The 16,062-nt window shown below is 38.3% G+C and overlaps 1 protein-coding gene across 2 annotated transcripts in view; it reads left to right on the top strand.

Annotated features, from left to right (window-relative positions):
- Positions 1-16,062, top strand: part of MED13L (mediator complex subunit 13L) — a 203,718-nt gene that overhangs the window by 101,786 nt on the left and 85,870 nt on the right. For both annotated transcript variants that reach the window (XM_075110712.1, XM_075110714.1), the window contains one exon: positions 408-491. In XM_075110712.1, coding sequence (XP_074966813.1) covers positions 408-491 — 84 coding nt within the window. The remainder of the gene's footprint in view (positions 1-407; positions 492-16,062) is intronic.

The raw sequence follows: 16,062 nt of genomic DNA, 5'->3' as shown, positions 1-16,062 counted from the left end.
AATACAGGAATTGGGTATTCTTTATCATGAAGTCTGAGAGAAATACTGCATAGGAAAGAATCAGTGCTATGAGTTGTCTTTGTTCAGGAAAAGGAGTTCGAAAGTAGGGTGATGGATCATTCATCAAAAAGAGTAGCATGGAGCAGAAAAGATCCTGTCAGAGATGAGGGCAAAATGCACGTGTGAAGATCAGCATCAGTGACAGCATCCTGAGACTGGACAGTGATGCTCCGACTAGTGTGGGAAACCAGAAAGTGGCAAAGTTACATGGAACCCAAAAGCTACAATTTTCTTTTCAATATGATGCAAATTCAGCAGCTTATTCCCTTAGATTTACTGTCTTCAAAGACTGCTTTTAATTACATCTTAAAATGTAACTAGTGATTGTTGCTGTAATTATTTTCTAGGTGCTTGATGGATAAAAACTTTGTCAGAATTGGAAAATGGTTCATAAGACCCTATGACAAGGATGAGAAGCCTGTTAATAAAAGGTAAGGTAATATATCAAGAACTGTTCCTGTCAGTGTCATATATTACGTGGTGGTAATTTGATGCTGCATTTTGGTGGTAGTTTTTCCACTTTTACCATGTAACAAGCGAAAACGCAGACACTATCTGTTCACGCAGTAAAACATAGTTAGCGATGAAGCAATTTTTCAGGTTTTGTTATGATAATTTAAGATAAGGAGGTGAGGTTGGTATTTATCCTTTAACTCCACAGAAATATCACAGTTTATATATCTTTTGAATAGCATCTGCCTGTTTCTCTCATTATACAACAGAATTCCAGGGAGTTATAACAAATTATTTGAATTTCTGGACACTTAACCCTAACCTGATATTTTAAAGCAGTAAAATAAGTAGTATATAGATTTATTTATCTATCTGAAGACGCCAGCCTTGACGTACAGCTTTCACTGATTAGGCAGGCTGACAAATCAGGCCTATGGATCTGATTAACGCGCTGCTTTTGCCGCAGCATGACCATGGAAAGGGGCTCGCTGTCTCCACTTGCTCGTTGCTATTTCCTCTCCTAGCTCTAAAGGTTACGGTGTTCTCGGATCTTCTGGTACTTGCATTTAGAGTCATCCGCTAAACAAGTTCTGTCAAAAATAATCTGAGTTAAGCTGAAACACAGATTTTCTAACGGGAATCATTTTGACAGAACTAGGTTAGGAAGTGACTAAACACGCAGTTATGCTGGAAGATTTGAAGGTAATGAGCAAGTGCAGATGAAGTGGGGTGGCAACTTCTTCATCCAGCTTAGCTACAGTCACAACAGCGTGTCCGATGGCAGCTGCAGGTACAGGTGGAGATCATTCTGTAGATCATACATGCCTTCTCCCTCTCATCTCTTTATCTCACTGCATTGTTTTACAATAAAAACGTCTTACCTCTGTTATGCTGTAACACTACAAACAGCTGGCTTCATTCTGTAGCAGAGTTTGTGTTAACCAGGTGCTTCGAAACAGCAGTTGTTTATAAGATATAATGCATAATTAAACATGAATTTGTCTCCTTTCTAAAAAGAGAAAGCACTTAACTTAGCATGGGATCTGTGGGTTTTTGTTCTTTACTCTCTCTGGCTAAGTAGACTTACACTGTGTATGTGTAACCTTATGATTTCATATTGAGCTAATGGCAAGAAGCCATTGAAGGGTCCAGGCTTTTCCACCCCTTTCTCTGTCCTGGCTGTACGTAACCACCTTTCTCCCTTGTGTTTTCTCTGCTGCTTTTCTGATTGTACCAAGATCCACCTTAATTTTCTGGAAGACTAATTCCCTAAGGTGATTTAAGAAGTAGTGTCTTTTCCAACTTCTGGAAAAGAGACACAGCTCCTTTCAGCAAAAGCTGTTCTATCACCTTCACTGCAGCCTTAGTGCTCAGGTTTTTGTGAGCCTCAAGTCTGTTCCTGGTGTGCGTCAGTTTAAGAACTGAAGCATCTGATACAGTAGACTGTGTCTGTCAAAACCAGTGGTAGCGCTGGGATGGAAGGTACTGTTACCTGAGAGCTCTGGCAGATCAGTAGGTCCTGTGTCTTATTTGCATGTGTGTAACAGCCGTTCACCTGTCTGTCTGGAGACGATAATTACATTTGTAAATATATGTTCAGTATGCACATAAATATGGTCTGGAACACGTTACAAAAAATGAATTCATATTGAACCGAAATGATATTTGAAGTATTCCTGTATATAAACTTGACATTTTTATCGAGAATTTTACGGCTAAGGATAGGCTTTTGATTTGAAGATGATAATGTTTGCTGTTGGTTTGTGTGGGTTGTTGGTTTGTTTGGTTTTTTACAAAGTACTTGTCGCTATAGATCCTATGGATATACACTTTTTTAAAAGCATTTATTTAGCAGTAATAACTATGCCCCAATTTGAGATAGGTTTTGTCTTGTTTCAGCTTCTTAGTTTTTCTGCTATAAATATATCATTGGAGTTAACTAATTGTACTGAAAGATGGTAGTAGAGAGTGCAAAAGTTGACAGTAGGGTCAACTGTGGACAGTAGCAACAAATAGCAGGAGGCTTTGGGGGCTAATTTGTCAAGACTTATTCATATCTTTTAAAGACTTTTTTTATATCTTAATATCTTTTAAGACTTATTTTATATCTTTCTTTCATAGTATAACACAAAAAGGTATTTTTACACTAAGTGATTCACGTTAATTCCATAGAAATTCTTTGTTAGACTCTTGCTGTAAGCAGCCGCTTGCTATAGATAAAGCAATAAGGAGCAGTCGCAGGAAGACGAGGCCATCTGAGAGTCTTCAGGTATTTTAGCAGTGTGGGTAATGCCTTTGTAACCAAAAAAAGTGGTGTTTTAAAAAATAGGAGCTAATATGTAAAATACATTTCTAGTTGCAGGTATGTACAGTAATTAGGTTGAAGTCTGGGAACGGGTGATCGTTGTTGAAAATGCGCTCACTGTTCTCCTTGAATGGGGAGACAGATAAATCTACATAGACATACACCCGCCTTGAAGGGAGAACAACCGAGGAGGTGTCTTTCCGGCCAAGTAAAAGGGGTTCCGAAGTCTGCTTTTATACTCTACTTGTGGCAGAGTTAGTCACCTTTAATTTCCAACATCCTGAGGTACTAGCTTCATTTCAGGAATATACTGAAAAGTCTTGGATTGGGTATAAACGAACAGGGAAGGAGTTAAAGCTCCCGCGGCTGGCTTTCGAGGGGTGTATTCATTCAGGGCCTGTGAACGGTGTGAAAGGAGAAGGGCGGGGGCAGGGGGTTGTCTGTGGTTTTAGAATGGAGTCAGAGATGAAGTGGAGCATGGCAGTGGCCGTGACCTAGTTAGTCCTGAGATGTGAAAAGGAGGGCTAAGAACAATAGATGACCCTCGGAGGCAGTATTAGAAACAATCCGCACGATGAGCTTTTCTGGTCTTTTCAGGAGGAGTGAGGGAACAGCAGAGGGACTTACAGACAGGTCTGTGTATGGTTTTGTTTTGCAACAGTGCGAACCAGATGCTTTTGACAGGAAATTCAGCGCAGAACTTGTGGGTTTTCTTTACCGAGTATCTTTAATATTATGTGTCACTTACTAAATAATTTTTCAAGTTTTATGGTCTGTTCTATAGCAGTGCGTGTCTAAAACATGTTTCCACACTACTGCTGGAAAACGGCTAGCTTGCGTATTTGTCTACACAACTTCCTAGAGGAGATCTGTATATTTGGAGTTTTCAGTATTTCTCTGATCAAGGCACTGATAGTGCCTTCCACTGGGCGGTGAAAGTTCTTCTTCACAGTCTATTCAGAATCACTTCGCAGGTTTGGTATGGAGTTGTTTAGTTTTGGAAAGCACCATCATAAAACGTTAAACATCTTACTGAGAAAAAAAAACTAATGACCATTCCATGCATGAATCTTTGCTCATTATTTTAGTGACTGTTTTCTTGGTGTGTGGTGGGAAATTGGGAGGGAAAAAAAGTCAGTTTGTTTTGAACTGTATGAGCAAGCTAACATTTAAGTAATTGTTAAGCTGTTTTAAATTTACTTAAATGTAAAGAACATGTGAAAAGTACCGTTGCTTTTATAGCTTAAATAGTGCTGGGACATCGCCTCTTCCGAAAGTCTGTTAGGTTTTTTTTAGCCTTCAGAAGAAGAAAAGTTCCATCAGTGAAATATTTTGAAGTAGAGTTTGTTTCTTTTTTTGTTACTAGGTGAGAAGGCTGAAAGGTAGGAGCGGTGTCTGGATCGCCACGGTAGCCTCTGCGCACTGGAAACAGTGCGGACGGAAGGGTAGAATTACAGTTAGGCTGGAATGAAATATAGTTCTTTAATTTCTGTTTCCAAACAGATTTCTGATTGTTACTGTCCTGTAAGACAGTTGTTATGACAACATCGTGTGATGCTGATAGAATCTAGAAATTTCTGTGTTAGGAGTGCATGGGCTGTATCTTAATACAGTATCCGAAGCGTTCACGTATCAGCTCTCCCTGCTTAGATCTAATTCTTTTGCCACTGTAACCGTTCAGTCAGTACATCCGTGTCCAGTTTTGCTCAACAGCCGTGCTCATTTCGTCGCAAGCGTCATAATCGGGCACTAATCAGTGCTATCAAAACCTGAAGACTGCAGGCACTTGAAGCACTGCTTCCTCTTTGAGACCCTGGAAGTTATCATGGCCTTCAGCTTCCTGGGAGCGGTCGTAGGACTTACCCAAGGAAGATCTAGATCAGTGGTACCAACACTGACATTCAGCGTCGCTGCAAGCAGCGTTGCGTGCCGCATTCACGTTCTGCCGTCCTCGGAGCTCCTGCCGGTTGGTACCTTCCCGTGCAAACGTAGGAAGGTCGCCCTGGAGCCCTGGAGCAGAAGGGCAGTGCCGCGCCAGGAGGAGCGGGGAGCGAAGGGAACTAGTGCCGAAGGCTGGAGCACCGTGTCTCCATCTGGTAGGGGGGTTTGGTCCTGGCACGCGACGTTACACAGAGAATGTCTTTTGGCAAATGCTATTAAGGCGTTTCATTAAATGATGACATATTTGGTAAAAGCATGGTAAAACAAGCTTAAGTGAACTATTTAAAATTTTTAATAAGATTTGAATTCCTCAGCTGAGAAAGGGTAACTGATTGTGCACGTGCAGCCCGCTGCAATGAGAGTGTCTCAGTTTAAAACTGGAGGTTTTTTTTTTCCTGGAATTTGAGAAAAATAAGCCATATAAATTGTTTTAATTCAGCAAGTTTGTGTACTTTTATTTTAACCATGTCTTAAATTCAGTAGTGTGATCGTATGTGTTCCTTGAAAATGGTGTATAGTGAAACTACAGGAATATATACGTACAGTGCTGCCAACTAACACTGTCATAAATGAGGAAAGACTAGGAAGGAAAATAATAATCAATCTGATTTAATTTTAAATAATGTGTGCTTATTGCTGACTTGTCAAAATAAGTGTGATAGAAATAGTAAATAATTAGAAATGCTGCATGTTTTTCAGTAATGCTTCCTACCCCTGTAAAAATAAGTTTTTTCTATTTCAGTTTAAGAGGCTTAGTTCCCAGACAATTTTTTTTTTTTTGAGGTTTAAAGTCTGAAATGCGGCGTTCATCTTTGTCAGTTTCTTCTCAGTCTTACTTATGGTTTCAGTAAGATCATACCCTAAGCTAGAGTAGTATATCTGTGGTTGTTTTTTTGTTTTGTTGGAGGTTTTTTGTTTTTCTTTTTTTAAGTTGGTAATCTTGTGTGTGCTATAGCTGATTCTTACTTACTAATTCTTACCTACTCTGAAATATTAGGTAGTGTACCCAATAGAATATGGTCTGCAGTCATCTTTTAGCAGAAGGAATAGATATAAAATACAGATTATAAAATAAGTGTGTTCTCATTCATTTTTCAGCAAAAGCTGGTGTAATTGATATCAATGCTTATTTATAAATATGATTTAAAGTAATTTAATATAATTATATTCTAGTATATTAATACCATTAATAAATATAATGTATTTTTATGTTTTATAGACAGAAGACAGTAAAACATTAACAACTCAGGGTAATTTAAGGATACTATTAGGATGGTTTAGGAAAATGCTGTTCAAGCACTACCATTTTAATTACTATTATCTATTGTGGATATATGCTACTGGTAGGCTTGGGTTATTTTGTGCCATATTCTAAGAATATTTCACGTGAAATTTTTGATTTAAAATGTTAGCACACTGCAGGAAAATAGCATTTTGGAGTGAAGGGCTTAATGTTCTTTGTTACCAAAGTCAGTTTCTAGCTAAGCTATAAATTAAGGAGTGTTCTGTATTCAGTTGTCTGATATTTTTCATTTAATAATGAAAATACTGAACCAGTGTTTTCTCAAAGATGGTGAGAACTCTCACAGAGCATACTATAAAATTTTCATTGAATATATTAAATATATGACCCAGTTTGCATTACCTCTGCACAGGTCTATATCATGGTATGTAGCTACAGCTGTTGTTTTTTGTGAACGTCCTTCAGTAAATGAGACAGGGAGAAGTTAGATCCAGTACACTTGCAGCAGCTGCTGCTGAGGACTACTTTCTTCATGATAATGACCCAACCTTTTCCTCTTCCTTTCCTGGGGTAAGAGCCTTAAAAAGACGGTGGCAAAGCAACCCCAGGCACTGATTCTTCAGATTCCTTGACCCTTGCCAAGCGAGATAAAGTTCTGGGAACAACAGAAAGACCCCCTGCGTGGGGTCGTCGGTAAGATGTCACTGGAGCAGTGCTTCTAGTATGCTGCGTATACCCACTTCACCTAATCAAATGATGCTTAGCGTATCTTACACGGCTGTTTGCTGAATGCATGAGACTGAGCCAGAGAGCTAAGATAAAACATAAGGGAGGCCGATAGGTGTGCCGTTGGTTGTGCAGTCCTGTCATACTTTGCGTTTTGTTGATAGACATGAGTTTGAAATCCCTCCTTTGCAGGTATGCCCTTGTCTTGATAACAGGGGTGGTACCGTTGTGGTGCCCTCTTGGTATGGACGCAGCATTATCTCAAAACGGAGCTGCTGCTGCTGAAATTTGTTGCGGTATTTGCACTGTGTGTTTTGGAGTGCCTGTGTGTCTCTGGCAGCCACGATGTAGATCGTGGGTCCCTCACTTCATACAGAAATTCCAAACCGTGGGCAGGACGGTACGAGGCAGGCGGGTACGCAGCAGAATTGGCGAAGGTGGGTAATCTGACGTGGCGGAATCGTGTAAAAAAGGATGTTTGTAAGCTTCAGTTGTTTGGCTCCTGGTGAGCTTCCAACACAGAAGCAAGATACTACTGACCAACATCTACCAGTTTGAAATTGATAGCAGAATTCTTGTTCCTTTCTGTCCTGAGAAAGAAAAATAGTCTGGCCCGCTGCCTTTAAAGGTGGCCTGTTGTCCTGTGCTGTCCTTGAGCCACTAGAAATATTTATCTGAGGTGCTATCACAGCGTATCATGGAGCTTTCCACAAGTTTGTTTTTGGGGAGGCTTTGCATTACCATTTCCCTTCTGGAATGCTCTGAATCCATCCATTTTCACCATATGTTCGTAACTACCACTTCCTTCTAGGATTTTGAGGAAGCCAGGATATACGGGATATGTGTGTTGGGATGTATGTTTCCGTGTGCAGCCAGTTACACAGTTGAGGTCACCTCTTCCACCATTTTGGGGGATACAGTGGCGTACGCTTTTGTGGATTCCAGTTTATAATGCCGATCAGTTATCTCTAGAAATTGGAGGCTAAGGGTCTTTTTTACTGATATAATGAATGTAAACGAACAAATATAAAAAGCTGCTCTTGTCATCTTTGACTTCTGGATTTTGAAAAACCTTCTCTTGTAGTTATTATTTGCTGGCAACATCTATTGTATATGCAAATGTTTATATATAAGGTTATGGGAATGTCTATATATATTCCAGATATTATGGAATATAATTGAGATACTACCTTATTTTTCATGCTTTTGTAACTTTTTAAAAAGATAGTTATTTAAATGGTGGAAGTATTTTGGACTAGGGGTATTCAAATGGCAAGTAATTCAAGAAAATCAGTTGTGTATTTCTCTTGTCTGTTTCTTTCCTTTTTTTGTGCCTTATTTTTATTTATGTAGTTTAGAAATGACTTAGTATCTTCATTAAGTGTTTTTAGATACACTTGTGTCAGACACCTGAACTTCAATAATTATATATGAAGCCTAGCTTAATCAGGACTTGGTGACCAATTAGTGAAGTCCCACTAATGTTTAAGCTCCTTGTCTCATTATACGCTCACTATTGGCACTGTATATAAAGGATAAACTAAGTGCCCCTGATGTGCTGTTAATTAGATTTGTCAGGACTCCCAGTTGCACTGTCTGCCAAACACAAGTGTTGTCACTTACTGTATCAGTAATGAATTGACTTAAGGGCTTTTGCAGATATTTAGAGGGCCTTAGTTTTGAATACTTAAATCTGTTGCAGCTAGAATTGTAGTTACAGCTATGGCGCTGCTTGCTGTACTGCCAGGACTTCCCCAAACAAGAGAGATCGGCTTTCTTGAATTTCTGAAAATCAAGCTGGATTTTGTGCTTAAACTTACTTAAAATTCTTACAGGCGGTATGTGTTGTTTTCAGTTCTGCAAAAACAGTGGCACTACAGGATTTGTTTTCTGTCCAGTCCGGAAGAAAATACACTTCCTCATGTTCCCAAATAAAATTCGTGCCTAAAGTCAAAAAACCCTTCAGTCTTTCTCCAAAAATAGGAAAGAAAACTCCAGTTGAAAGCAATTCCATTGAGTTATTTCAGTCAACAGTAATACCTTATAAATTTATTTTTTTGACACTTTTATACCTCCTTAAAGTAACTTAACTGTTCTGAAACAAAGTTGTATTTCAAGATTATCTAGGTTATTTATTCTGAAAGTCTGTTTTCTGAGACTTATGTTCACTTAAAAATTTTTTGCTAACCCTTATTTTCTGAAGACTCGGACTACAATGGAATTGCACTGCAGTATGTTTGATTGATTGGGGTTTTTCCCCTTTTAGTCAGTATGAAACTAGTTTATTCTTGGTTAATCTGCCAGCTAGCACACCTTCAAGCATTAATGCCGGTTTTGCAATCTTGTTCATTTTAACTGACTGAAGTAATGATTTCAGACTCTCTCTTCTCCTTTCCGTCCCCAAATCTTTCTTTCCCAGTCTTTGTCTTCCTCCTAATCAGACTTGGTCGCATATACCTTCCGTGAGTTCTCCTGAATGTGAGCTGTAGCAGGTGGCACGCCAGCACGGCGTTCTGTGCATCTCCGTAGTCTGTAGAACAAGTATTTTAAAATACTGCAAAATAATGTTATCTTTGAGCAATACCATGCTATCCGTTAGGGGTTGTGCAGTCAGGTTGTTTGTTTAAGAAATCATCAGATGATGTGATATAAAAGGACTATTCTGTGATTGATATATCAAAAAAGTTATGGAAATGCTTATTTTGAAAATATAATTGGCTGGAACGATTTATAAAGTTGAGAGAAAGCTGAATTAGTCTTCTGAATGCTTATTAAATTTTCAGATTCAGGATGACAACACAGTTTTGAAGTAGGTTGTCTTTTGTATTAATTTACTGCTAGTTTAGATGACAGCAAACGTGAATGAACACCTGGTATATAATCTATGTAGTCTGTATAAACCAATTTGTCTGTGTAGGCCTAGTTATATAAATAAGCCTACGTTCTTCCTTTTAATAATGAACCCGTGAGCTGCAGGCCACCCTCTTCGGGACTAAAATGAATGTTGCAGAAGACCGATGTGTTTATGCACAGTAATTACAGAGTGGATACATCTTAAAATATATCATCATTAATGAACTCTGTAACTTCAATTTACAAAGCAAAATAAGTTCTATAATATGGCTGCAGTCCAGTGTTGAACGTACACAAGTCATGTTCGCTGAGGTTTTCAAGCTACTTCTTTCCACCTTTCTCCTGTCTGCTTCTGAGTGTTTGGTCTTTCCTCCTCTATAACCACAGTAACTGAACTCTGTTCTGAGCTCAGTAATACTTGTTTCTAAACCTGTCTAGAATTGGAGGAGCTGCAGATGGAGCAGTTGCTCGGTACAAGCTGGGTAGAGTTTGATTAGGAAAGTGTATTAAGAAGCCGCTGGTGGGTATTCTTGGATGCTTTCTTGGAGTATTTGTAGCAAGAAGCATTGACTGGTGCCTAGGCTTTTACTTGTGTTTGAGAAGTCTCGTGTTGGAAAAAGTCTAGCTTACTCATTGGAAAAGGTGGGGCAGGATGAGTAGGGAGGAAGGGGTTCTGGCAACAGGCGTGTGAGCAGTTGCCTGCATACCTCGATCAGGTTGAGATTTCAGGGTGAATTGTTGAGGAATTTTTCCCTTTGAGTCCAAAACCTCAGGAAGAAGCCTGCTGTCCTTCTGCCTGGAGTTGTACAGTACACCTTGTTCCTTCAGTCTGAACTGGAGACAAGTTAGGTGTCGTCTAAGCCTGAGGCAGGGTGAAGAGCATGCATGGAGCGGGTCATTTCTCAACCACAAATGTTGGGCAACTTTTAAGAGCTCTTAGTTTGACAGAGAAGTGACTGTATATCTTCTGAGTGTATGGAGTTATGAAGTTGAGAAATCCTGGACAAGTGAGCAAACGCTGGATGAAATGTTGAAAAAGACAACTGGAGCCACTTGCTGTGTTTGGGTCTGAGCTGACTAGATTCACTTTTGGTTGGGTATATCCACTTTTATGGCTCTCTTGCTTCTGACTTACAATGTAGGCAGCCCTCTTTTTCACACCGTCAGTCATAGCAGATGTTATATTAAGTATTCTTTCTGAAAAATCAGTAAACATAAAAAATACCCATAATAAATCAGGCTGTGTTTAGTCTCTCCAGACTTTACCCTGGTAATAAAGCTAAGACTGACTAAATACAAAGTAGACCTTTTCCAGGTGCCCAGCAAAGAGCTCATGGCTTTAAATATTGACAAACTAATCTTCTTTACCAATGATATGCTTCATACTGCCATCTACTGACATCATGTTTCGTCACTGCGGCAGGGGATCAAATCATGGCTTGCCTCTGTGGTAAAACATGTGGTCCAAACTACTTTGTTATAATTATACTTCTGAAGATTTGCCATCGTAATACTTGGATGTGGATACTGTTCTTCAGGATTTAAAGTACTACTTTTGGATTAGCTTATGTCTGTTACAAAGAGTTGATATTACATAGGGAAAAGGCTCTAAATCCTGAAACTGTGCTTGTGCAGAATTACTTCAGTCAGTAGTTTGGTCAGGGTTCATCTACCCAGGGAACTGCAGATCTCTGATCTTAAATCACTCATGTGGTGATGCCTTTTGATCCTTTGTGATCTATAAGAAAAAAAACTCCTCGTGCATTGTTGAATTTAGCAATTTCTGTATGAACCTCTTCAGATATGGATTGAAAAGCAATTTTCTTAAGGTTTGGTGTGCAATGATTGCCATCTTGAAGTTCAGCAGTGCATTACTAGGTACCAGAATATTTGGAAATATTGAGACCTGCATGGAGAACAATTGTCCTTCCCTGATTTTCTCTTTTTTATCAGTCTGAATGTTGTGGTGACAATTCTTCTTTTGGAGTTTCCTCCATGAGAAGTGGGAGGAGCCACCACCTTGTTAGGTAGCTATGTGAATCATTCAAGGATTTCCAAAATATGGTCTCATGATTTATGACATGACATGGGAGAGTGAGGGACTAATCCTAATGGCCACTCTGCCGTCACGACAGGACTGTTAGGAGAAGCATCTTAGAAGGACAAGATGGTAATTCAGGGGTAGACTGAATTTCCCACCAGAGAAGGGAATTTTCTGTCGTCTTTGAGAAAAGGAAGCCGCAAAAGTTACTTTGAGGGATCTCATCTCTTTTTCATCTCTTCGTGTTACCAGCTGTTAAAGACATGGGGAACTGCAAGTGTTATTGGATAATTATATCAGTACATTTAATTATATAATTTCCATCTGTTGACTGGGAAGCTGATGGAGAAGATCTGAAGGAAGAACATTAAAATATTGTCTTTGTTGGATTCTTCAACAAGAAATAGTCTAATTTATGGAATTGGATGTCTAATGTATGGAATTATCTTTTTACCAGTCTTCAGATTATGTAGATTATGTGTGTGCACACACAATGTTGCTTAAACCACACTTAAACCACATTTATGACCTGATGTTTTGAAGAACAGTTCCCTAGCACAGGGACATATAGGGAAATTATTTACTGTTCCCACCCAATTCCTAGAAAAAGATTTAATTTAGGAAGGAGCGGAAATGTTGCCTGAAGAGTTTCAGATCCTGCCTACTTTGGACACAGCCATGAGACATGTGGCATTTAACCAAGTAAGATAAAAAGCAGTGTAATATAGTCACTCTGGATGATTCAGGAAGCTGTCTGCTATTATGTGCTTCTAGGCTGGTGGGGTTTTTTGTTTTTTTTAAAGAAATATACCCTCTTCTTAAATGATCCCTAATGTAAAAACTGTCTCCAGCAGTGGTCAAAAGTGGAACAGCTTAGGGAAGACTGTAAGGTCATGCCAAGAATAGAGTTATTTTTCTGTACGCTTGGTCAGCTTCCTGCTGGTTTTGGCAATACAACTTGACATATTTTTGTGTTTAACAACTGTTGATGAATTTTTCTTTTGTGAGTTTAATTGAGTTTGAACCCACACAGAATTTCAGCATGCACAAATACTTGTTGGTAATTAATACCATAGCTCATCTATGCAACGGGTGGAAAAAAGTCTGGGGTTTTTGTTTTAATTTTTTAATTCATTAGTGTAGTGCTAGGTCTTCTACTTCCTGTATGCAGGAGAGAATGTAACTGTCTATATCCTTTTTTGTCTTAATCCTCTTAATTTTAGCATGTCTGCTCTCTCGCTGTTCAGTTAATCTCCTCACAATGAAGACTCGTTATGTATTTAGCTATTCTTCATATGGAAACCATTCTATCTTTCTTCTTACCTTTCTTGTTATCCCTTGTGCATCTCTTATTTCTACTTTCATTCCTTTAGATTGAGGCAATTCAGAACAGCACTGGTTTTTATATGAATACTTTATGGTTTCCTGGGCTGTTGCAATGCTATCTTCTGTTCTGCATCCCTTTCCAAATTCTGAACATTGTTGTGTTTTTTTTGTTTGGGATTTTTGTGTTATTTCTGAACTGATGTATCTGTGTAGAACTGTTTACTATAGATCCAAGAACTTCTTTCCTGGTCAGTAGTATCTTGCTCAAAGTCAGAATCCCTAAGAAAGATTCTTTCCCCCAACCCCCACCCCCGCAACTTTACTGTACATTTATCTATATTGAATTTCATTTGTAGGGTTTTTTTTCCCCCCTTATCCAGTCACTAACTCTTGTGAAGTTCTACTGCAGATCTTTGCCTTGAGTTCTGGTTTTCATTTTTTTTTCAGTGTTGTAGTAGTAGCAGAATTTATCGTGCTATTCGCCCTCCTCTTCTAATTTTCTTTATTTAGCCTTAATAATTGTGACTTTTCTTTTAAATGCAAAGTTAAGTCAAGGACTGTGTCTCAATACTGTGAAGAAATCAAAGGGGAGGCTAAGTGATCTCTGGAAGACTACTTCAGTAGCTGTAGTGTTTGTATGAAGGAGAGAACTAAAGAACTAATTAAAGTAAGCGGGAGCAATGTATAAACTACCTGCACAGACCTGTTAAATATAATTTAATCCAAAACTGCAGGACCTTTATTGTATTAATCATAAAAATCAATAGAGAAATAAATATTCTGCTGATGGAAGTTACCATAGAAAAAACTATTCTACATGGAAGTGGTTGAGAACTCCGTGCCAATGGGTTTTATTCTCCATTCCCCACCCCACCCGTCACGTTTTGGTTTTACTTATTGGAGATAAGTAAAATAAGTAAAAAAGTAAAATAAGATAATACTCTTCATGGGACTAAGTGTCTCCTATTACAGTAAACGCTTTCTTAATATGTAATAAAGTGCGCAGTGTAGCAGGATTTTCTGTTGTACTTTGTTTTTCGTAAGGCCACTACTCTTGCAAACACAGGAATGTTCACAATCATGTCACGCACACACCAGTAAATTTGGCTGTATTCTGGTCTTCCCTTTATGTAGCACTTACGATCTCTGAAGAGTCGTTTTGGATGTAAATGACTAGTTCAGGAGTATAAAAAGAAAAATCTATTTAATGTCCCAAATTTGAATGACTGTTATGTGTGAGTGGAGATTATTTACTTTGAGTTGAAAAATAAACTGGTCAATCCTTCTACTATATACTGTTTTAACAGAGATCTGGGAATATGAGTGTTAGTTTGGTGATTTTTTTTTTTTTTTTGTTCAAATTGAAAACTGTCAACTGCTGTTTTGAGACTGGACTGACCTTGTTTTATGGGCATATTTTTTGTGAAAGTTCTTTTGATTATGTATTTATTTTTAAGAACAGCTTCATATGCTGCAGCTTTGTCATTTGTGTGGTATTGCAGAAGAATCCGACTCCTCTGGAGAATAGGTGGACCAAGACACTCTTCACCAAATATCCGTATTTATTTTAGAATCTATTACTGGTACACTGCAATCAACAGCAATAAAAAATTAAAAATAGCATTGCTTTATTTTGGACTGTCATAATGCCTTTCTGCTTTATGACAGGATGCTTAATATTACTTATACACTTGTATGACCTGTCTGCTGCTTGGAGGTGTGGGGTTTTCTTATTCCCCGCTCCCTGTTTCGTTGTGGGCTGCTTTAGTAAAGCTGAGCATAAAATTTCCTTGATGCAAAACTGAAGAGATCAAGAATACTTGGCTTCCTCCACCTTTGGAGCTGGGGGATATTGTTCTCTCTTCACTGTCTCATGCTACAAGCGGTTTTCAGCTAATGTTTTTTCACGCTGTAAAAATCCGAGTTCTTTTAAGAGGGTTAAGCATTACTCTTTAAATGACAAAGTTTATAATTTGAAGAAATAATCTGGACCAAACTCCTCTGTAAAATGAAGTTATTTTCTATATATGTTAATAAAGAATTAGAATCAGTTGAAATCATGTATTTATGCAGTTGCCAATATTACAGCTATTTCACCTGTCTTTACACTTTGCAGATCCGTACTTTCCTGAAATTCCACTACTTTGTTCTGAAAAGCACTAAGCTGACTTTACTGATGTGATTTTACTGTTAAGCTTTTAAATATTATTACTTTTTCTAAAGACCTCTGTAAAAGCCAGTCAAATGAATTTTTACATACTGCATTGGTAGCATATTAAAGCAAATAAATAGATTAAAGCCGTTCATAGCAAAAAGGACACTGGGAATGTAAACATTATATTAAGTGAGAAAAAAGGTGTGGTTAGTTACACACACAAAACAACTGGAAGATCAGAGAAAGTCAACCCTATTTATGAAACAGTCAGACGGCACTACAAAATAATATCGATATCCTTCTGCCAAAAGCAAGCAGATCGCCAGCTGAACTGCGGAAAAAGACTCATCTCTCTTCTATTGCCCCTAAACACGTAAGATAATTTTTCATTGTAGTTAAAAATCTTGAGAAACTTGTTTTGGGGGGCCGTTAATAGCATCTATGTGATTGAATATGCAGGTAGCTACCTGTAGGGTTTTCAGACCTGTTTAGGCACCTACTTCACGTTTACTTCAGTTGGAGTTGGGCATTGTTTTTCCTTTAAGATCCTGCATGATGTCTCTCTTTCTGTCTTAAAGCAACCAATTGCTTTTCATATCTAGCTCCAAAGTTAGCTGGTGACGTAGGTCAGCGTTCAGAAGTGAGTAAAGAATATTAAATCCAACTGAGGGTCTGTGAGATTTCGTCTTTTAAATGCCTGAGTGTTTTTTTGAGAAAGGACGTAAACTTTTGGGGAAAATTTTGTGTGAAAGCATTTTGTTCCTTACTTCTGCTAGCTTTCTTTCACAGTCAGTTTCTCAAGCAATTTCTGTAAAATGAGGAAGGCTTTCCCAACTGATTTTCAGAAATACATATTTCAGAAATACATATTTATTAAAATCTTTAGTTACGGATAGAATTATTTAACTTAGCATTCACGTGGTTGTGTGTGTGCATACGTAATCTCAAAATGTAATTTT

The sequence above is a fragment of the Phalacrocorax aristotelis genome, chromosome 15 (genome assembly GCF_949628215.1).
Source record: "Phalacrocorax aristotelis chromosome 15, bGulAri2.1, whole genome shotgun sequence".
NCBI classification, from domain to species: Eukaryota; Metazoa; Chordata; class Aves; order Suliformes; family Phalacrocoracidae; genus Phalacrocorax; species Phalacrocorax aristotelis.
Note: the sequence above shows the minus strand (reverse complement) of the source record. Positions and strands in the feature narration are given on the sequence as shown.